Source organism: Passer montanus, unplaced genomic scaffold (genome assembly GCF_014805655.1).
Source record: "Passer montanus isolate IOZ18808 unplaced genomic scaffold, ASM1480565v1 scaffold8, whole genome shotgun sequence".
In the NCBI taxonomy this organism is placed as follows: domain Eukaryota; kingdom Metazoa; phylum Chordata; class Aves; order Passeriformes; family Passeridae; genus Passer; species Passer montanus.
In genome coordinates, this window is record NW_024373256.1 from 8,723,177 (window position 1) to 8,746,173 (window position 22,997).

The following is a 22,997-nucleotide window of genomic DNA, read 5'->3' on the forward strand; positions in this document are numbered from 1 at the left end:
AGCACTGCGTAAAGTCATGTGTCATTTCTATAAATATGCATCAGGTAGGTGGAGAATGTCTTAGGTGGGCGTGTTCATGTAAATTTCACTGTATTAAAAAATACAGTGTGTTACCCCCTTGGCGTGCTGAATTTGTGGAAAGAGTAAACACAATCATTTCTAAAATACACTCTGTGTCTGTGCTTAGAGAGCTCCTACAATCGACAGTCCCGGGGGCTCCGGGAGCGCTGCTGCTGCTGCTGCCGTGGCCGGACTTTGGCCGCAGCGGGACGGGGCCCAGCGCGGCCGGACGGGGCTCCGGGCAGCCGGCGGGACCGGAGCTCTGCCCGGCCAGGAAACGCTGCCGGGCACCGGCCGAGGCTCCCGGGCCGAGGCTCCCGGGCGGAGCGCCCATGGGTGCGGGCAGTGCGCTGTGCGGGCCCCGGGACGGCCCCGCCGCGCCCCGGGTGAGTGAGCGGTGAGGGGATGAGGGGACGAGGGGATGAAGGGACGAGGGGATGAAGGGACGAGGGGATGAAGGGATGAAGGGCTGAAGGGATGAGGGGATGAAGGGATGCGGCCGCGGCACCGGGCGGCCCCCGAGCCCCGCGGGGCCGGAGCGGGTGCGGCACTGAGGGAGGGCCCACGCTCCGCCATGAGGGCGGCCGTGTTTCCGTCAGGGCGGCTGCGGAGCGGACTTTGCCTCCCCGGGACGGTGTTCGCCCCACGGCCGAACAGACCGCTCAGCTGCAGTAAATGTGCTGAGCTGCGAGTGAGGACCCAGCCCGGACCCACTACAGAGATACCTCTGAAAGGGCTCTAGTGAGTCCATCAGTCCGGACTCGCGTGGGTTTCCATCCCCAAGGCTGATGAACTCCCCTAATAGTTTGCGAGTCATTATCTCCTTCCTCTTTCTGTCATGAGACTCCTGTCCCCAGCCTTGCTCTGCATCATGTCCTTCACTTCTGCATTGTTTCAGGACTGGAACCAGACATGGCATACAAACATCCCAGGAGGGACCTGGTGCTTCGAGAGCTCCATCATTGCCTGGATCCCTTGTGCCTATCTTTGGATCTGTTTTCCCTTCTATTACTGGTACCTTCGACACAGAAACAAAGGCTACATCAGGATGTCCCACATCTTCAAAGCTAAAATGGTAAGGGTAAAGCACAGGGTTTGGTCCTAAATTATCTCAACTTCGATGCAGAGCTTAACTTTCCTAAATTATTAATTCTTTCCTGATGATCCATCTCTGCAGGTTTTTTTTGCTGCCCAGGCAGCTTGGATCATACAGTTTGGTAGATTGTCCCAGCATTTCAGTTCATTCCAGTGTGTGTTTTCTGTCTCTGCCCAGGTCCTTGGATTCATCCTGGTAATATTGTGTTTTTCTAATGTCTTCTTCATGGTGTGGGAGAAAAGCCAAGGAATCCCAAGGCCCCCAGCACTCTTCATTAGCCCTGCTCTGGTGGGAATCACAATGGTAATTCCTCCCTTGACTGTCTGCAGATGGCCAGGCTTAGCCCTCCTGGGACAGAGCTTGTCTTTCCCATGGTTCTTGCTGTCTCTGAGCACAAATTTGGCTGATGGGGAGTAGAAGGCTGGGGATGCACTTTGTGCCTTGCTGCTGGGGGTTGGAATTGGAGCAGACCCTGTGGGCAGAGCATACCTGGCAGGAGCTGAGGTGTCAGTAAGGTTTAGAAAGAGGTCTCACAACAATGAGACAAGATTTCATTTCTCAGAACCACAGCATGGGATTTGATATGGTTTAGAGTGAAATGTGATTTCTGTTCAATAAATCAGTGCCTATTCCCCCTTCTGTCATTGCACCTTCATAGCCTCAGTCCTTCCAGCCTGTTGGCCCAATTGTAATTTTATTACTTGCCTTCTCTGTAGACATTCTTGAGTGCAAAATTGCACACAAAGCTTTTCAGTGTTAGCCTCTTAGGAACAATACTTCAACTCTGAACATCTTGAAATGTTTGGGCAAGAAGCTAACTGATTTTTCTCTATTGTAGTCATTAATTTGATAATAATGTTTGGCATTCCATTACCAGGTATTTATTTGGACAAATCTGTACTTCCTCACAGGTCCTTGCCTTGTTCCTTACCCAAGCAGAAAGAATGATGGGCATCCAGTCTTCAGGGGTCCTATTGATTTACTGGCTGCTCTCATTTGTGGCTGCACTTGTGATCCTTAGTTCCAAAATTCAGCATGCTCTGGAAAGAGTAAGTGAGATCACATACCTTTAATGTGCAGACTACAACGTCTCTAAACAACAGGGCTGGTTTTGTCTTACTGACTGCAAGGGGGAGAATCAAATTCCTCTTTTAAAATATGTGATGAGAAAAATGGTTCATGACACTTTATGTTTGTGGTGGATGTTTGCAGAGGTAGAACATGAGAAGCTCTTTCTCTGCTGGTTAAACATGAAGGTTCTTACCTCATTTTCACCAGTATTCTGTTCCTTAGGGCTTCCTGCAAGACCATTTCCACCATGTTACAGCTTACCTTTACACTGGCCTGGTGCTAGGAGAACTTGTGTTATTCTGCTTAGTTGATCACCCTCCCTTCTTCTCTAAAGCTGACAACAGTCCTGTAAGTATAAGGTAGCTTTTTCTAATGCTTTGCTTCATTGCTGAAACAGGATTTTAAATGTATGGGGATACACAGACACATGAGTATCTGGGTGATGTAAGATGCATCATTCTGTAAAGAAGCTGACAGTTTTAAAAGGTAACTGGCAGAATTTGGGATAACAGGGCTCTGTCTCTCTCTGTAAGCTTTTCAACTAAAAGCCTATCCATACTCATGTGTCTTGTCACTGAAACCAGTTGTTAGAGCTTCTATTGCTTCCCCTGGTGCTGCTCTCCTGTGCTGCAGTACTCTGTTGGTGATATGAGTATGGAAAAGCTCTGTGCTTAAGAAAATAAATGTATTTGGGTATGAAAAAATTATATTCTTTGTTCTTCCATCTGAGACACTATGCAAAGTCAAATTCTTAAAAATTTTCCAATCCCATTGGAGGCTCAATGCACTTGCTCTGGTTCAAAGAATGGGGAGGGGGATAACTCTGATTGCTTTTCCTGGGGAAGCACAGAAGAGAACTATATTCATCTGACACATGCCCTTTCTTCCTTTTGTATATAAATATCACACGTGTTTTCTCTCCCATCAGAATCAGTGCCCAGAAGCCAGCAGCTCTTTTCTTTCCAAAATCACATACTGGTGGTTCTCTGGGTAAGAAAACAGAAGATGTGGTTTTGCTACAATAGCAGAAAAAAACAGCAGCATCAGAGATCAGAGAGGGTGTAGGTGGTAGCCAGTGGGAAATAGCCCTGAGTTAGCTTATGGAGTGAAAATTTAATTTATTTCTTTAAATTATTTCTCTTGTGAGGTATTCTCACAATATCAAATTATAGAAATTTAATTTACTTTTCTCAAAATAGATTAAAATGCAAATTTGTGATTCTAGATAATTCTGCCTCCCAACTACCCCTCCAGTGCCCTCCCAATCTTGAAATAGATCTCATCAATCTCAAAAGATAATTGTACACCAAGCACAACCCTCTCTGCCTGCCTGACCTTGCTGTCACAACTGCTGGGAAAGGGGAAGACAGGGAACAGGGCATAGGCCCAGTGTGCTGCTGAGTATTCGGAAGGAAATAAATTACATTCCTTAAAGTCCACTGTGATCAGGTCTCATCTGCCTTTCAGGAGGCCCAGGGAGATTTAAACTGAACTTTCCACTCCACTACCCAAGACTCTCAGTGTGGACTAGAAGTTAGAGCTGACTTCCAAATCCCCATTGTGCTGACAGAAGATAGCCTAGGGATTCAAAGCAAAGCTGCTGTTCTGACATTCGTGTTTGTTGTGGGACAGGACAGTCCTGAGTGGTGTTGGGATGTGAGTGCTGTGTGCTCTCTGTGCTGCACTGCCTTGATGCCCCTGTGTTCTGAAAGAGTCACACAGAGCACAGATCCTGCTGTGCTCCCCTGACTGCAGTCTGTATCCTCCAGGCTCCTCTGGAAGGGCTCTCAGCAGGCCTTGGGTGTGGATGACTTGTGGCCAGTGAGGAAACAGGACTCCTCTGAGGAAATTGTTGCCAGGGCAGAAAGAGAGTGGAAGAACTGTCGCAGCAGAACCCAGAAGTGAGTATTTGATTTGGAGAGCACATCATGGGCTCAGCTGGGCAGTTCTAGATGATCTAAGCAAATGCACTCACAGGTACTGCTGTGTGAGTCCCTTTGTGCAAAATCTGATTTTAAGTGTTAAAATCTGCTGGAGAACATCTGCTGGAGAGCATCCTTCCACTCCTGGAAGCACTGACCTAACTTTCCATGAGAGAGGTCAGTTTTTGATGAGCTTTTAATACTGGGCATGGTGTGAGACCCAGTGTGAGCTATTTAGTGATTTTTTGAAGATACAAAATTCCCAAGCTTTCTCCAGTTGTAGGTAACTTTCTCATTGTTTCTTCCTTCAGGAAAATGGAGTCTGCCACATTTAAAAAGGGTCAGAAAGCTGAAACTGGTATAGCAGAAGCTGAAGAGACAGAGGCTCTACTACAATCAAAGCACAGTCAGATCGGGCCCTTACTGAGAATGTTTTGGAGCATGTTTGGAACTTACTTCCTTCTCAGCACGGTCTGCTTAGTTATCTGTGATGTCTTCTTGTTCTCCACCCCGAAGGTACTGAGGTATGTGCACATTTAAGATGTATTTCTGTCCCATGTACAGGATTGCTGTGTGTATGAGCTCAGAGATGTGTATGTCAGCACCTGCAGACATACAAACAATGACCTTTTGAAATTTTCTCTTGCTGATGAAGGGAGCTCAGGTGTCATTTGTGCTAAACCCACTGTCAAGTCAGGAGGAGAAGACACAAAGCCACTGTGTGAAGCTGTGCACACTGTCTGCACTGCTGTGCTCCAGCAGTGGGAAGGACAGGATGCACCAAGCCATCTGACAACATCACCAGAACAGGAGTTATTTGATGGTTCTGTATATCACATCACTTGCTACTTCCTGTAGTCTTAAGGCTCTATGTTCCCTGGCTAATAAAGAGCACAGCTGTGCATCCTACACATCTTAAATAGCTTTGTTAGTTGATAAAATGCTTTGTGTTCTGTTGGTACAACGCCAACCTGCATTACATTATATTTTCATGGGCAAAAATTCTGTCTTAGTCACTGAGATTAGAAGAAGTTCTGGAAATGTCAGTGACTCCCTAAGGTTACAGCTAGCACTTTGCATATTTCTGACAAATTCATGCAAATCAGGAGCCATCCTTAACACTGAAAATGAGGTCTACCCAGAAAGGATGCTGAGATGAGAGATTGCTTCAAAACTATGAGTGGTTAAATTTCAAAAATCAGGATGTTATATGTTCCAATTTTTCTGCTATTCACTGATAATCCTCAGCCAGAGAGAATACAGAAAAATCACCAGTATTTCTGCCAGTTTATTTTTGTGTGTGTGATATTTCATCAGTACTGTGTAGATTCAGTAACATTTGGCTTCTGTCTTGCAGCCTTTTCCTGAAGTTCATTGAAGATCAGGCAGCCCCGAGCTGGCTTGGCTACTTCTATGCCTTCAGCATTTTCCTGCTGGGCTGTCTGCAGACTCTGTTTGAGCAGCGCTACATGTACATGTGCCTTGTGCTGGGGCTGAGGCTGAGAACTGCACTAACAGGCCTTGTGTACAGGAAGGTGAGGCTGCAGCTCCTTTTTTAGCTGTGCTTTTATTCTAGCCCTGCCTTAGCAGTAATGATGTACATTGTCCATAGCAATATCAGGGGAGATGTCATTAGAAAGTAGTTTTAGGATGTAGATTCATCTCTGAGCAGTACATGGCAGGTACATTTTTTAGAGGTTCCCTATGAAGGAAAAGCCAAGAAAAGGAAAGAGCAAAAATCACCTTATGCTGTAGATGATGGCTGGGGAAAAGGAGTAAATGCTTCATCTTGAAGTGAAGTCACATGGCCCAGGTAGCAGCATGCTTTCAATACCTGGGAATTGACATTTTTCTCATTCTTTGTTCTCTGTGAGGAAAAGAATGATGTTTGACTTTTGGACCAAAGCTATTGTTTGATAATATCTTTTCTTTCTTCTCTGCTCTGTCTAGATCCTGGTTATGTCAAGTGCCTCAAGGAAAGCAGCAACCACAGGTGAAATTGTTAATCTGGTATCTGTTGATGTGCAAAAGCTAATGGATCTGATTATCTATTTTAATGGGACCTGGCTGGCTCCTATTCGGATTATCATCTGCTTTGTCTTCTTGTGGCAGGTAATATATGACACTATTTATCAATTCCTTTCTATTCTAAATATCAAAGGAAAAATGAGGTTTCAAAATTATACTTACTAGTTTGAATGACATGAAATTGCCATATTTTTCTTAGCTCTGTAGCACAGTGGATTCACTTTTCTTTCTGAAAGATATTTTTATTGATACAGAATCCTTGTCTGATCCTTCAGTTTATCTTCTCACCTGTGTATTCAGCATTCAGTCTCTTTTAGGAGTCTGTGAGTATGGTTATTGTGAGCTGACTGATGAACTTCTGCTTCAGATTTTCCTGTCACCTCTCTTTACAACCAAAAGGTGGTGACCCGGTTTAGGCTGAAAGTCCAGTTCCAGCTCCTTGGCACAGTCCCAGAACATAATGGGGAATGGTCTGAAATAGCAACTTGACATACTTCATCCTGAAGCCTGATCAGTGAAAGAGCTTGAAGCAAAGTTACATGCCATCCAGAAAGAGTATTGGATACTTTGAATTTCATAGGTATCAAGGACATCAGCAAGGAGAGAGCAAAACCTGGATTATAAATAATGGATGGTAATCTAAAAGATAAATTTTTAATCAATGTATGGTGTTTTCTGAGCAGTATAGAGACAGGTGATTCACAGGAGCTTTCCAGAGGCCTTCCTTTACTACCCAGGATGGACTGTGCCTCATGCCTAGCAGGACGCTGTGACTGTGAAAATCAGTAGCCCTGGTACAGACAGTTGTGAACTCATCATCCCTTTCCTAATGACTTTAACAAGTTGAATGTGGTTGGAGCATAATTGCACTTCCTTTGCTGTTGCTCACAGACCATTTGTGCAGACAGTACTGTAACTCTGTGTGTTATGCCCCACTCCAACCATCCCTAGGGAGATGTAACTAACCCATAAAAAACAAGTGTTGATACATAATTGTTATGAGCCCTGGGGTCCGAGAGCTGTCTCAAGATAATGGCACAGGATAATGCCACAATTTCACCTCATGCAGACAAGTTGGGCTATTTATGCTGCAAGAATACTTGGTTGAGGGTTTGGGTTTGTTTTGAAGGAACATCTGGTGTTGTCTGGGGTCACTTACTCAGGGCAGCCACAAGATGTCCTTCTGAACGCATCCAGGGATGGAGGAGAAGAGCCGGGAATGGCTTGAATTGCCAGCGTGCCTCTGGATCGCCTTCAGCTCCGATCTAGTTCCTAACAAGGGAGCAAATAAATTCAGCACAGCCTGATGACAGGAGTTATCCGGCTTGGAGAGTTAACAATCCACAGTGCTTAGGAGCACAACTCCCTGGAAAGGCAAAGGCAAGATTACAGTAAAGGCTTAGCCAAAGGGTTGTTATGCAAAAGTTCAACTAAGAGGGAAGGTAAGCAAGGGAACGAAAAGCAGTCTTGCATAGTCATCACCAGAAGTTCCTTCTCTTTTCTTTTCTCTCCTGGCAGCTTCTAGGGCCATCTGCCTTGACTGCAATTGCTGTATTTCTTTTTCTTTTGCCTCTGAATTTTGTGATCACCAAGAAGAGGAGTCAGTTTCAGGTACATTTTGCTTCATAAAAATGAAGTGGTTTACTGAGTGATGTGATTACTTATATTTATTCATGCTTACCATGACATGAAGTCTGAAGTAACATAGGAGGATTTGAAGCCTGCAAAATTTCTTGAAATTTAGAGTAAGCTTTTCCATGTTCAGCCTTTTTACTATGTTTGCCCTACTTTTCTGTTGTTTTTATGTATTGCCAGTAAAAATAAAGCTCTGAAGATGAAAAGTAAAATATTTCCCAGCTAGAAGAATCTTAAGCAAAACAGTATACACAGATCAACTGCAGGGAAATTTATTCAGGACTTGAAGGCAGGAATAAGGTATTTTTCTTCAGAATAATTGCACAATTAAATATTAAACCTATTAAATCATAAAACTCAAACATTTATTACAGGAAGCCCAGATGAAACATAAGGATGAGAGGGCCAAACTCACCAATGAAATTCTCAGTAACATTAAAGTAATCAAACTGTATGGCTGGGAGAAAACCTTCATGGAGAAAGTATTTGGAATCCGAAAGCAAGAACTTCAGGCCTTAAAAAAATCTCAGATTCTCTTCTCAGCATCCCTAGTTTCCTTCCATTCATCAACTTTCCTGGTGAGTGGATCACCTTCCTACATGAAACATATGCTGTTACTTCCCTTTTCCTTTGTACTCCTGCCTGGACAGATTTTTCCTATGGACAGCTAAAGATTATATCTGCCTGGAGGTCACAGGAGTTGCTGTGGCTGCTGCACCAAAACCTCCTTAAAGCAGAGCGAACATCCAGTGATCAAAATTAATTCTGTCACCAACATGCCAGACCTTTGCCTGTGGTGCCTGCAGGACAGGCACCTAGAGAGGATAGCCTGGATTTAACCCAATGGGTCCCAGAGTCTTGGAGGGCCTGTCACCCTTGAACCATTCTGAAGCAAGTGGTTTGCTTGTCCTTTGCTCCCTTTCAGATCGCATTTGTCATGTTTGCTGTTTACACCCTGGTGGACAACACACACGTGCTGGATGCTGAGAAGGCCTTTGTGTCCTTGACACTGATCAACATCCTCAACACTGCCCACTCCTTCCTGCCCTTCTCCATCAACACTGCTGTCCAGGTTAACTGCAGGCCCTGTTCCTCTTCCTTTGACCATTAGGGGTTTTTTACATATCTCCATTAACAGGTAAAGGTAGGGGTTTCTTAGGGCTCTGCACATCAGCTATTTAATTGCCACTGTGAAATGGTGACGTGCAAGGGCTTGCAGCTAACGTACTTTGTGGCATTGCTTTTCTGAAAGGCTCCTTTATATTGACAAAATAGTCAACAAGAATTACTCATAAGTCTTTTGTAGCTCAGCACAAGCACCATTAGACCTTAGAGGGGCTTCCAGTTCTGTTTTTAATCACAGAAATCAGAACAGGTGGAACAAAATCTCCATAGGGGAGACTCTGCTGGTCCAGGCCAGAGAAAAAAAAGCAATTCACTGTTCAGTAAGAAATTAGGAAATTCATTTTCCTCTTACACTCTAATACTGTCACAGATTTTCATGTACAAAAGCAATCACTGGAAAGATTGCAGGAAGAATAGGACGAAAAAGTGCCAATTTCACTGCTGAACCAAAAGCACAGGGAAGGATATGGAGGTTTTGGTAAGCTAACTGGAAATAAAGTCAGGTAACATAAAGAAGAGCTGCCTTTGGCCATCTAAGCTGTAGCATCTGCAGCATAGCACTAGTCACTATTCTAAGTGGGTCTTCAGACTGAGTCTTCACTTTGGGTTTTTGCTCCCTTTCTACTCTAAATCTTATTTTCTTCTGTGTGCTGCTTCATTTCAGGCCAAAGTTTCCTTGAACCGTTTAGCAACTTTTTTGAATCTGGAAGAACTGAATCCTGAGAGCTCAAGCAGAAACACTTCTGGCAGTGGTGAGCTTTTATGTTAGCCCTTTTGTCTTAAAAGAGGAATAATTTCCATTGTTCAGCTTCTACTCAGGGTGTCTACCATAGCCAAGAGAAAAATATTTGCCCCTTACTGTCACTTTATCTCTCTGGCCTCATTATTTCTAACAATGAAATGTAATCTGGTGATATACCCCTTCTTTTCATAGTAAAGGTTGATTTTGTGTAACATTAATACACACTGAAACATAAAATCACATAAATTGGGACATTTCTGTAGCTGTCTCTGCATTTACAAGTGGTCTGTCTCTCTTCATGTTTTAGTACAGGCAAGTATCACCATAAGAAATGGGACTTTTTGCTGGAGCAAAGAAACTTCTCCTTGTCTTAGAAGGTACAGACTTCCCTTAGTCTTCCCTTAGTCATCCCTCAATACTGTAGGTCAGGGTGGATCTTGGATGGACTAAGGCCTGAAGGCCTAAGTGGAACCTGGGAATATCCAGAGGCTTCATATTTATTGTTGAACTCTGAAAATTATAAAATCAGATAAAATATAATTTTGCTTTTATGTTGAGGAGCACATAAATGGGAAGGTGCCTGTATCTGGATGTTGCCTTATTGTATGGGGGCTGTTTTCTTTATACAGTTTTCTTGCCAAATATGAAATTACAGTGATATGAGGCAAAAAAGTAGAACAGATGGAATGCAGACACTGTATATGACATCACTACATGCTTATTGCAAAAGGAATTGACATTTTAGAAAAGAAGAGCTTTGAAAAGTTTTGATGTTCAGGAGTGTTCTACATCCAGTGCTTTGGGCTAGCCTATCTCCAGAGTGAGGATCTGGGTATGAAAATCAGATGGGGATGTGGGTGAAGACTCTCTGGTTGAGGTGTCTGAAGGGATGAAATTAGGAGATTTACTCAATATGTGCCCAACAATGTCAAGAATTTTGATAATAAGTACAATTATTTGCTTTCAGAAAGTGTATCTAAAATGTGCCAAGAGACTGATCTTTTCCCCCAGCATAGAGCTCAGCGTGCCCCAGGGCTCTCTGCTGGCTGTGGTTGGCCAGGTGAGTGCTGGCAAGTCCTCCCTGCTGGCAGCGGTGCTGGGCGAGCTGGAGGCCACCGAGGGCTGCGTGACCATCAAGGTGAATTTTCCCCTCAGCATTTGCTTCTAATTGGGCTGTTTTCAGAAACTGTAAGGTAGGAACCACAGCATCAGTTACCTGATGAATTTTAACACAGGCTGTATGTATCAGTCCACATTTAGTTACCTGAAAGTGCTGCAGACTTCTCAGATGAGCCTGAACTTTGTGAACAGGAACTGGAACAATACTTCAATGATCCAGTTCTATTTCTCCCTCTGACAGTGAGCTGAAGTGTCATCCTGGTAAATTGCATCCTGTACTTGCACCTCTATTCACTCCCCTGTAAGGTAATAGCAGTGCACTCATATTTTTCAAAGCCTTCTGAGAATTGTCAGTGCTGATGATCATTCCAGATTTCCACAACTGGGAGAGCTTTTCTTCAAAGATGGGTTCTCACAGTGTCAAGTTGACCTTATGGAAAAGTTTGCTAACATTCTTCCACTTTCATAGGACACTGCAGCTTATGTCCCCCAGCAAGCCTGGGTTCTAAATGCTTCAGTAGAAGATAATATTCTGTTTGGGAAGGAGATGGATGAAACCTGGTTCAATAGAGTGACAGAGGCTTGTGCACTGCACCCTGATTTGGAGACCTTTCCTGCAGGGCAGAAGAGTGAAATAGGAGAAAAGGTACTGCCTTGGGTTTATGTTTTGGCCAACTTTTCCCTCAGTAGCTACAACTTCAGGTGTCCTGCTTAAAACATCTATCCCCGAGTAACTACAACTTTGGGAGATGTAATGAAAACACAAAAAACCCTAAACTCATAAGAGGCAGGTGCTCAGGAATTTCTGGTAAGTTAGGCCATGATTTTATTTAATTTAAGCTCACTTCTAACAGCCTAACCAGAGAAATGAGAGATGTTTAAGAGAAAAATCAACACATCTAGGTTATTCTTGGGTGCTCTTTTGCAGGAAAGAGTTGTTCAAGAGACTCTGCCTCTGCAAGAACCCTATTTGGAGGGAGGGAGGGAGGTGAACTGATTTAAAAATAAGGAAGTCATAAAACATCAGTATAAAAGTAAGCCAGCAGTTGGGAAATATGCTGTAGCTTTGAAATGAACAGAGTCAGTACATTTTCCAGGGAATCAATCTGTCTGGAGGGCAGAAGCAGAGAGTGAACCTTGCTCGGGCCGTGTACCAGAAGGCTTCGATTTACCTGCTCGACGATCCCCTGTCAGCTGTTGATGCCCACGTTGGGCAGCACATTTTTGAACATGTTCTTGGACCCAATGGTTTACTGAAGGACAAGGTGTGTATGAACCTGAACTATAAACAACTGCACAATGGCTCTGATTAGCAGAGCCCCCAAAACGTTTCCAGTAGGGCAGGTTGCTGTTTATCAAACTCACAAACGCTTTTTTGCAGTGGCAGCAGGGAAACTGGGGAACCTCTGCAGGCCACACAGCATCTGCAAATACTGCAGGGCATCTCATTTAGGAGAAGGAAGGCTGTCTTCATCCTCATGCAAACCACATGCCTAGTGCCAGCCTTACTTTCACAGCAAGTTTACAGTTCTTTGGTCTTCTGTGGACATCCTTCCCTCCTTTTGAGATTAAATTCTAGCACAATTCAGAGGAGCTGCCTGATCTCTTCCAAATTCTATCACCGTCATTATTTTTGAATAGTTCAGGGGCACATTTACACTTCTCATCACCCAAATGTTCATCACTTAAACACTTCTCCATTCTTTTTGCATTGGTTGTGTTTTGTTTTTCCTTGGTATTCCTCTGCTGTCAAGCTATTCGGATAATTAGCATGGTTACATGAGAAGGAATGCTAGGGCAGCTCTTTGGATTCATACTAGAAATTGCCTAGAAACACTTGAGTCAGTTTCACATTATAGAAGGGAAACTGGAAGAAGGCAGTTTCTTGCATTACAAAGTCCAATTAAAACAAACATATATAATTATAAATACCTTTCTCTCCATGAGATTGGTTGCAAGTATCAGAATATAATTATTGTATTGAAACAGAATGACTTCCTAAGAACAATGTATCAGACATAAGGTGTACTCAAAGGGCTTGACTGTATATTAGAAATGCAGAATGCCAATTTATCTAGGGAAAAATTACTTTTCTTACATCATTTCCTCCAATTATCTGTGCAAAAATGCTCAGAAATGTGAATAAAAGGAAATACCCTTTAATTCCATTCAGGCTGATGATTTTTTGAGGCCTAAATTTGATCCTGAAATACTGATACCAGACAGCAGAACAATTGTGACTGCTCCTTCTTTATTCAAGCAGACTCGTGTGCTGGTGACTCACACAATCAACATTCTGCCTCAAGTGGACAACATTGTTTTTCTGGTGGATGGAATGATCTCAGAAACTGGTTCCTACCAAGAACTTCTACAGAGAAATGGAGCCTTTGCAGATTTTCTTCATTCACACATTACTGCAGAAGAGAAGCCACCTGGTGGTTTTGCAGGTAACCCAGAGAGGTTGGAATCATTCTTCCTAGGTTAATCAGTCAATTGTTCCCTTCATATAACATCTGTTATATTATGGACATTTAAAGCTGAGATCCAATCACAGTAAGGTGTTGCTTTGTGTGGGGAAAAATATGGCTGTCAAATCAGCTGACTCATCACCTCAAAACTGGCTCTTGAATCCATATTAGTAGACAATAATCTATTACTAAACTAATAGTAAATAGTAAATTTAGTCTATTAGTAAATCTAATAATAAACTATTACTCACTGTATGTGCTATTCTTCAAGCCTCACCTTGATATTTCTACCTTTAGAAACAATTTTTTAATTAATCTTACCTCAATATATTACCAGTATTTCAAAGGCTGTATAAGACAAAACAGGACTCTAAAACATTTAGAAAAAAATACTGTTATTTCACAGCTATGGGAGACACTAAAGGCACTGTCACCACTGGAAATGGTCCATCTCAGGAGAAACCCCTCAGGTAAGCTTAAAGCAGTCTCAGATACTGAAGAATTTACTCCAAAAGCCCATATAAGCCTACACAGAGGCTCTTACTGAGTATGATACAGGTTTGGGATTGATCTGTAAATAAATAACAAGAGCAAACAAGCAAAACTCAAGAGAAGGTAAATACCTGCTCTTGAATGTGGAAGTTGACTTCTGTGTTTCACAAGGAGGCAGGACAGAGCTCAGGGACAGGCTCCTTGATACATTTGGTTGCTGGTCACTTCCCTGTGGGGTTGTAAGGTCAGGCTGATCCCAAACCATCCTTAGAGTGAATGCTTTTTTTCTGCTGCTCAGTGGCTTGACAGAGCCCAGTCCTTGTGACAAACATGGACAGTGGCTGGGGACACTCTGGAGGAGCCTGAAAACTGCAGCCTTCAAAATAGACATGGATTTAAGTGTGGATGGGTGGCTGAAAATTGAAAGGATTTTTGTTTTCTTCATGAAGTGGTCATTCAGTAAAATCTGCTGTGGGAAGGGAGACCATTCCTGGGAGCCCACACTGCACCAGTGCTGCAGCCACCAGTGGAGCATTAACCAAGGCAGAGAGAACTCAGCACGGCAGGGTAAGCACAGCACCTTCCTGTAGAGGCAAGGACGCATTCCTTGTGGATAACACACCCATGGCAGGCAGGCCAGCTCCCTGCCTCAGCTAGACCAGAGCCAGGGCAGTCAGCTGAGCTGTACAAGTGTGCCCTGTAACTGAGACAAGGACATACTGTACTAAGAAATGAGAGCAAGAAGTCAGAAACTCCAAAAGAGGCAGCTTGTTCTTTATGGAACCCCAGCTCAATCCAGACTGGGATCTCCTCACCTCTCCTGATCAGTAGGCCACACGATCAGGAGACATGACAGTTCTGTCTCACACCAGCACACAGGAAAACCACTGCCTGACATAAAGAAAGCCTTACATGTATTCCAGAAGTAACATGAGCCTATTGCATAAGATTCATCCATTGATAATAATCATTCATTAGTCATTTCTTTAACTATGCCTTCATTATTCATCCATGAGAAAAACAAGAATCAACACGGTTGCTGTGACTGTGACATATCACTGAGAAATCCCATTATAAATCACTCCTTGCTTCAGAGCTGCTTTTTTTTTAGCTAACAACCTCCTCTCCTCCTCTTTGTGCCCACGTGTGTCTGCAGGTGAGGGCTGGGGTGTACGGAGCCTACCTGCAGGCGGCAGGCCGGGCGCTGGCTGCGTACGTGCTCCTGTCCTTCGCCTGCCAGCAGGCCGTGGCCTTCTCCCGGGGCTACTGGCTCAGCCTCTGGGCAGATGACCCCGTGCACAACGGGACACAGCAGCACACAGAGCTCAGACTTGGAGTCTTCGGTGCTTTAGGAGTGGTTCAAGGTGTGTTGAAGTTGCTCCCTAATTCTCTGTATTCCCACCTCCCTGTCCCATATGCAGGACGTGCTCTCAGAATATAAACAAGTGTGTACCCTTGGGCTTTCAGCTTCCTGAGCTTTTGGCCCCAGCCCTAAAGCTCTTTTCATCTTTTATCTCTTTTCATCCTTCCAGCATAAATTAATCATATTAAAGTTCAAGTGAGGGCTCTTCTCCATGCTGAATTGCTGCCTCCCCACACTGCTACACTGAATGAAATCTTGGCTTATGTCACACCAAAGAGAGAGAAAAGAAGAGAAACTTGTGGACTTCTACATTTCTTTATATTTTTCTTTTTAAATAGCCACCATTCTTCTGGTCACTATTTAAAAAGAAAAAATATCACTGAGCAATTTAAAGTAATCCCAGTCAAGCTTATTTTGTGATGAATGAATAATTTGTCCTGCATGTTTAAGTTCCTGAATCCATGCCCCCCAATCAAGCTGGCATAGGTCTTTGGCCACTTGGTAACTACCCTACACAAAGGGCAGCTTACCTTACAACTCTGAGGCTTGATTTGATTCCTGCTAAAGTGAGGTTTAATTCCTGTTGCACCTTCCTGAATGCACACTGGTGCAGCATTCACAGGAGTAACTGGAAACCACCATCTTGCTAAGGAGAACTCCAAGGTGGGTTTGTTCAGACCTAGTAATAATAATTTCTTTTCTCTTACAGCCCTTGGCAGGTTTGCCTGCACAGCAGCAGTGCTGCTGGGGGGCGTGTTAGCCTCACACCAGCTCTTCCTGCAGCTGCTGAGCAATGTCATGAGATCCCCAATGCTCTTCTTTGAGCAAACACCCACTGGACACCTGCTGAACCGCTTCTCCAGAGACATGGATGCTGTGGATTCTGTCATCCCTGACAAGCTCAAGTCCATGCTGGGATTCTTGTTCAACTTACTGGAGATCTATCTGGTGATTGTGGTGGCTACACCATGGGCAGCAATGGCCATAGTGCCCTTGACTGTTCTTTATGCAGCATTTCAGGTAGGAGCCCACAGGTACACACACAGGAGAGGCTGAGCAGCACAGCCATGGCCCTGCAGAAAGCCTCCTTCCATTTCTTGGGAGTGAAGGCATGCAGAAATCAGTTGCATCATCTCAAGTTGCTTCTGAGCAAGAGTAATGTCAGTCCCTTTCCCACATCACCTCAGCCTTCCAAAGCACCCCAGAGCCCTCACAAACAAGATTGTGTTTTTCTCATGTCTAAAAGAAATCCTACCTGGGCTATATCCCTCACCTCCATTAGTGTGAATCACATGAAGACCAAGAGCATTTTTCCTTTCAGCAGAATTCCTACACTACTTTTTAATTGCCAAGACTGAGCATTAGGGAGGGGCAGGAACATCTCTGTTCTCCATAGAGCAAAGGGCTCAGCTGCAGGAGAAGCTCTGTAGAGGTTTTGTGGGTTCACAACACCCTGGCTCCTTTGCCCCAACCACAGGGTTATTCCTGATAAAGACAGGACATAACAGAGGTAGGAACACTGCCTCATCTTTTAGGGGCAGCTCCTACATGCACCCAAGGTTTTGTAACATGAGGATAGTACATAGTATTGCACTTGTTGAGGCCTTCCCAAATTTCCTCTGGAGTACTTCTGTAGAGGCATGAGCCTTCTAATGACTCTCCCTTGCTTTCCCCTTGTACCAGCACTTCTATGTCAGCACCTCCTGCCAGCTGAGGCGCATGGAGGCTGCCAGCAGGTCACCCATCTACTCCCACATCTCAGAAACCTTCCAAGGCAGCAGCGTGATCCGTGCTCACAAAGACCAGCAGAGGTTTATTTCAAAGAGCAATTTCCTAGTGGATGAGAACCAGCGAATTTGCTTCCCTGGAGCTGTTGCTGACAGGTACAAATCTGCCCAGCAGCTCCATGAGTGTTCTGTAAAGTAATCATGTTTTGGGAGAAAGGGAGAGGGCACCCAGCAACAGCTGTGTGCCCCCCTCCTCCTGCAGGTGGCTTGCTACAAACCTGGAGTTCCTGGGCAATGGCGTCGTGCTGTTTGCAGCCCTGTTTGCAGCTGTGGGCAGGACACAGCTCAGCCCAGGAACTGCTGGCTTCTCCCTTTCCTGTGCCCTCCAGGTAACCCAGTGGGGAAATAATACTATGCTTGCCTTTATCAAAAGCAGCTGCATTTTAATTTCTGTTATGAACTATTTCTGTGCCTTTTTAGATGCCTTTTCCTACCAAATCCTGCTGTCATTGCTGAAATCCAGAGCATCTGGAGCACATGGCCCCTTAGGGCAAGAACCTCATAAACACATGTATGGGCCATCTTCTTCTTCCTGCACCTGAACTCAAGATATAAGTCAAAGCAAGCCCTGGGCAGCTGAAGCAAGGTCTTCAGAGCCTGTCTTACCTGCCTGTAGACTAGTTGCACAAGAGCCTAAGAAATAGCTACACCATCTTTTAGAATCCAAGTCAATAGCATTTAATTCTCTATTAACATGCCGAACAGGCTATGGTAGGACCTGGCCTTCACTTTAGCATTTTAAGGATTTATGATGCTAATTTCTGATATAATTAGCTGATGAGGAGATCCTTAGAAATAAACACTAAGACAAAGTACCAGGTATCTCCTGAGCAGAGGTCAGGGCTCATTTTATCTGCCCCAATGTTTCTTTTCCACTGTGCAGATAACTGGTGTTCTGAACTGGATGGTTCGCTCCTGGACAGAAGTAGAGAACAACATTGTTTCTGTGGAGAGACTGAGAGAATACCTGAGGACTCCTAAGGAGGTAGCTAATCCACTGTTGACCTTACCAGAAGGGGCTGAACATCTTTGCAAACTCAATGAGTAACTTTTCAGTTCCAGCTGAAAAACCTCTAGTTTTCCCTTCTAAAAGGCCAGTCATGTTTCCTTTAAAGAACTGCAGCATTTGGGGTTTATCCAACTGACTAGACTTGTTTTATAACCTCTGATCATTATTTCCTTGAGACAGTTATGCACTGGATTGCCATTAAAATAGCTTCACTTGTTAACACTCGTGGAATGAGACATTTCTTGCCCATATTTGGAGTATTTATTATGTGACTTCAGATGCAACTCACTGATAAGTAGTGGCTCCTAGATAGCCTTTTAACTCCTGAAAGTCTCCAGTGCAGTAATTTTTGTTCTGTAATCATTAAAATTATATCTCCATATGCTGCCCAGGGAGAGGAGGCTTTCACAGTCCTGTTTATAGGGGCATATAAATTTTTGTTACTGAACCACTCAATGTCAGAACTCTGACATGCAAGCAAATGTTCATCTCCATTTTCAGTAAAGAAAATCTGACCAGTATCTTTGGATAAAGTAAAAACAACATCTGCAGTATGAAACTTAGAGGCCTTTTTCTGGTTTGGAAGCTGCAAAGAGATTGGGGGGCAGTTGGCACAGGTGTCTTCATGAACTCCCCATTCCAGTATTGCCACTTGACTGGGTAATTTAAGTCAGCCTTCAACACTGCTGTTTGCTTCCATCTCTTCAGGCACCCTGGACTCTGAATGGCAAACTTCAAGGGCAAGTTTGGCCCACTGAGGGAAGGATTGAATTTAGAAACTACAGCCTTTGCTACAGGCCAGGTTTGGAGTTAGCACTGAGGCGTGTCACTGTGACCATCAATGGGCATGAGAAGGTAAAAACCACTCCAGCAGTGTGAGCAGTGCTGGGCACTGACCAGATCCAGGGCACCCAGCCCCTGCCTGCACCCAGCTACAGCAGCCTGGCAGCTGCAGAAAGCAGGAGCCCATCTTCCACACTGCACACTTTGTCCAGCTTGTTAGAGCAAAGGAATTGCACTTTTTCAGTCTAGTTCCACATCAAGGCCCTGTTCGAACTGCTAAGTCTTGTAATTATTCTTCCCTTCAAAGGCTTTTGTGATTCCTTTTCATACAAAACAATTGTGAGCTATAAATGCTTCCATTTGAAGAAAGTATTGCCAGACCATATGAATCACAAACAGCCCTAAAGATCTGATCTGTGCAAAGCTGTCTCCCATCAAAAGGCCAAGAGGAACTACATGACATGTTTGTCCACCTGTGAGAAAAGAATCAAGATCAAAACCAAAGTCCTCCCATTGCACTTTTCAGATTGGCATAACTGGCAGAACAGGAGCTGGGAAATCCAGCCTTGCTGTGGGCTTGCTGCGACTGGTGGAAGCTGCAGAAGGAGCCATCCTCATTGATGGACAGGACATTGCCCAGCTAGGTCTCCATGACCTCAGAACCAAGATCACTGTCATTCCCCAGGTATGAATCTCATTTCCAAAATCCTTGAGCAGTGTCTTGAACACCTGGGAAGGGTTCTTAAAGATTCTGTGAGAGGAGGGACATTGAGCAATCTCCAAATTGGAAACGGCCTCTATGTTGTGTTCATCTGCTATTCAATGACATTAGCCAGAGATTCCCACCCAGCAGGGAGGACCCAAGAGCTCATTTTTATAATTCATTTCAGGAGTTGTTTGTACTGTCTCTGTGCTCAGGATCCAGTTTTGTTTTCTGGCTCCCTAAGAATGAATCTCGACCCATTAAACCAATACACTGATGCAGACATCTGGACAGCTTTGGAACTGACTCAGCTCAAGAACTTTGTTGCAGATTTGCCAGAGCAGCTGGAATATAAGTGCACTGACCAAGGGGAAAACCTAAGGTACCTTTATGTGCAGAAAGACAGTGACAGGGCAGTGCCAGCCCCTGGGCTAGAAGAACAGAGCTGGTTGGATAAGGAGGCTAATTCCTTAAAAATTGCTGCACTACTGTCCTGTTTAGCAGCATGAAATCAAACCCTAAGAGGCTAAGGAAGACCTTTCAGACTTAATCATTGTGGTAGTTTGCATTTGTGCAGTACCTAAAACCCTGCAGTCTGTTCCAAGTGCAGTTCTTCTGGGTGCCATAGCAATACCTTCCCCTCCCTTCCTCAGGCTGTTTCATGCTGTTACCTACCTGCAGTGCCACCAGCCTCAATCACCCTTTCAGAGAAAGGGAACAATCACCTTTTCATTATTGATTTCAAATGAATCATCTCTTCTGACCCCAAGGAAAAGTGACTACTGGCTTCAGTTTACCATCCCTCTTCTTACTTACAGTACTGGTCAGAAACAGCTGGTTTGCCTGGCCAGAGCACTCCTGCAGAAAGCCAAAATCCTCGTTCTGGATGAGGCCACAGCAGCAGTGGATTTAGAGACTGACGTCCAGATTCAGTCCATGCTGAGGACTCAGTTCAGAGACAGCACCGTGCTGACGATCGCTCACCGGGTGAGCACCGTGCTGGACTGTGACAGGTAAGGACATCTCTGAGCAGGGGAGCACTCGGGCAGCTGCTGGGGCTGACACCCCACCGTGGTGCTGAACAGCAACTCCATTGCTGTCCTGTGCCTGTTTAAACCTCCAAGCTTTGCTTTAGAGTTTGGAGGATCTCTCTTAAAGCAGCAGGACACCAGCAGGTTAATCAGAGATCCTTTGCTCCCACATGGTGGCTTTCCTGCTGTGTCACAGCCCTCTCCCCCTCACTGACAGCAAAACCATGACTACAGCTCCTTGGTCACCTGAGAGTTGTGACACTAAAACACCCAATATCACAAATCTCACTCCAGTCTCAGCTGCAAAAACCCCTCCTCCCAAACTCAGCACTTGGAACACTCATCAGAAACCCTTTCTATCCCAGCACTGTTTCCCAGCTGAAAAGCTGTTGGAAAGCTTGGCTGAATAACCAGCAAGTACTGAAACTCATTTTAAAACTAAGTAGAAATTAGTAGGTTTATTATAGGTGCTGGTATAATCCCAAACTTACACTTCTTTTAATGTTCACAGGATTTTAGTCTTGGAAAATGGCCGGATAGCAGAATTTGATACTCCAGAACACTTAATAGCTCAGAAGGGACTGTTCTACAGACTGATGGAAGAATCAGGCCTTGCATGACTCAGCCATAGCACCACCACCATCAGGAGTAATTGACCTCATAATTGAGTTATTTTGGTTTCTCTCTAAAATGCCTGACACTCAACCAAAGCTTGTTTGAGCCAAAACTGCAGTGAGTAGATGGAAAGGGGTAACCTGGGATACATGTTATTTCCATAGGAAACTCAGCAATTCCACTTTCATTATGTTTCCAGATACCAAAACCTCACTTGATTGCTGAAAACAAGCCAGTCAGGACTTAAATACTTTTCTGGTGTAAAAGCAAACAAGTCAGAAGAGAAAGACCACAGCATTCCTAATTTATACTGTAAATGGAACCCAAATATCCATCATACTTCAAGATTACACAGATTATTTTTAAAAGATTTTTATGTACAGCAAGGAAGAATTCAACTGGTAGCAAGGAAACTTAACTGTTTGCAATTGATGCTAAGCTCCAGGCAGAACAAATATTTTGTCAATGTCTTAAGGGCTGCTCACCCAGGCACTGCACAAACACTGGGGCAGGAGGGAAGAGGAGGCAGGATGCCACCTAGCAGGAGCACAGGCTGTCTGTTGTCACAGCTGGGGATCAGTGCACCCCCTCCCTCTGCAGGAGCAGAGCCAGCTCCAGCAGGGGCTCAGCAGGGCAGGACAGGACCGTGGCTGGGAGTGGCAGCAGAGCATCCAGCACTCCTGCCCAGGGCTTGGAGCATTCCCACTGCCAAGTGCTCACAGCAGGGCAGGTCCAAACATTGACACCAACTCTTCCAAACTGAATTTGGCCACAAGGAATTTGCATGGTTGGAAGTGCCCTCCTCTCTGATCCCTGCAGCACACGGGGAAAGCGGCAGGATCTCACCTGTTGACCTGATGTTCATCCCTTGTTTTCCTCCTGAGTGCAAGTTGACTCTTGCATGTTCCACCCTGGTGCTGCAGAGCCTCTGGCATGGTCACCTGTCAGGCGTTGCTTTAACAAACCAAAACAGAAGCAAAAGCTTCCTGGGCTTCCCACAGTGTCTGCAGCCAGAGCTGTCCCCAGGACTCCTCAGGAATCACAGAATGACAATGTGACAGTCCAATACACACTGAGAGATACTGCTCTTTACTGTGACTTTTGTTAAAGCATCCCATTTTCTAGAGAGCTGAAATAAAAATAGAATCAAGTATTTAAATAGGTCTCTTCAATAAACTAGAGCAAATATAACACAGAAAGGGGCAGTGGGGAGGGGATAGGAGAGTTCCAGCTGCAAGAATGAACCCAGACTGGCAAAACCCAGCAGTTCCTTCTCCAACAGCTTCTGCACCCAAGTCAAGGACAGTTCAGAGTTCCTGCTGGTCAAGTGCCCAAGGTATCGAGGTCCAATGCCTGCTGGTGCTCAGGTACCAGGAGAGAATGATCTTCCCTCTACTTCCTCCAGTCTCATACTTGAGGGCACAGACAAAACAATTCCAAACCCAGATACAAGTTAAGAGTGGATCTCAAAACCAGGAGCATTTAGAAATACTGAGATGAAAAATAAAAATTTTTCCTTTTAACTAAGGCAAAGAGGAACAGAATTGCCCACGTTACTGGGCAATTCTGAAACAGATACCTTATAGCATTCCATAATCTCCAACATAAATATCTTTAATTGCTCATTTTCTGTTCCTAAATGGGTAACAGAGAAGGAAGGCAACAAGAGACATTAATGAAAACATACTTTCACACTGGTAACCTTTGAAAGGGCACAGTTTTGCTGTCAGCCCACTCCAAAGGTTTATCAATGGATCTCAAAATCAGGAGCATTTAGAAATACTGAAATAAAAATTATTTTTTATTTTTAACTTTTTTCCTTTTTAACTAAGGCAAAGAGGAACAGAACTGCCCACGTTGCTGGGTAATTCTGAAATAGATACCTTTTAGCATTCCATAGTCTCCAATAGAAACAACTTTAAATGCTCATTTTCTGTTCCTAAGTCAG

The 22,997-nt window shown here is 44.3% G+C and overlaps 1 protein-coding gene across 4 annotated transcripts; it reads left to right on the forward strand.

Moving 5' to 3' along the window:
* Nucleotides 1-110: 110 nt before the first annotated feature.
* LOC120512882 (multidrug resistance-associated protein 6-like) lies at nucleotides 111-22,775 on the forward strand. Of its 4 annotated transcripts, none has more exons than XM_039731667.1 (31): nucleotides 111-446; nucleotides 959-1,135; nucleotides 1,334-1,459; nucleotides 2,068-2,205; nucleotides 2,450-2,575; nucleotides 3,156-3,217; nucleotides 3,997-4,128; nucleotides 4,461-4,673; nucleotides 5,507-5,684; nucleotides 6,100-6,261; nucleotides 7,696-7,788; nucleotides 8,187-8,390; nucleotides 8,738-8,884; nucleotides 9,602-9,689; nucleotides 9,987-10,056; nucleotides 10,691-10,817; nucleotides 11,268-11,444; nucleotides 11,896-12,063; nucleotides 13,062-13,245; nucleotides 13,673-13,736; nucleotides 14,208-14,325; nucleotides 14,915-15,122; nucleotides 15,831-16,141; nucleotides 16,805-17,004; nucleotides 17,111-17,237; nucleotides 17,792-17,893; nucleotides 18,626-18,772; nucleotides 19,227-19,385; nucleotides 19,619-19,785; nucleotides 20,222-20,416; nucleotides 20,946-22,775. In XM_039731667.1, the coding sequence occupies exons 1-31, from the start codon at nucleotides 393-395 to the stop codon at nucleotides 21,052-21,054; spliced, it is 4,533 nt and encodes a 1,510-aa protein (XP_039587601.1). In that variant the 5' UTR covers nucleotides 111-392; the 3' UTR covers nucleotides 21,055-22,775. The 4 variants fall into 4 exon arrangements, 2 of the variants coding, with proteins under 2 accessions (XP_039587601.1, XP_039587600.1); XM_039731666.1 differs by having other exon boundaries at nucleotides 115-446; nucleotides 13,059-13,245; XR_005630151.1 differs by lacking the exon at nucleotides 19,619-19,785 and having other exon boundaries at nucleotides 13,059-13,245.
* The last annotated feature ends 222 nt before the right edge of the window (nucleotides 22,776-22,997 follow it).

Excerpts from the sequence above, each read along its gene's own strand:
- LOC120512882 (XM_039731666.1), top strand. The coding sequence starts at position 393 with ATGGGTGCGGGCAGTGCGCTGTGCGGGCCCCGGGACGGCCCCGCCGCG. Across the intron at positions 4,674-5,506 it reads TCCACCCCGAAGGTACTGAG|CCTTTTCCTGAAGTTCATTG; the intron begins GTATGTGCACAT and ends TCTGTCTTGCAG. Across the intron at positions 9,690-9,986 it reads CAGAAACACTTCTGGCAGTG|TACAGGCAAGTATCACCATA; the intron begins GTGAGCTTTTAT and ends TTCATGTTTTAG.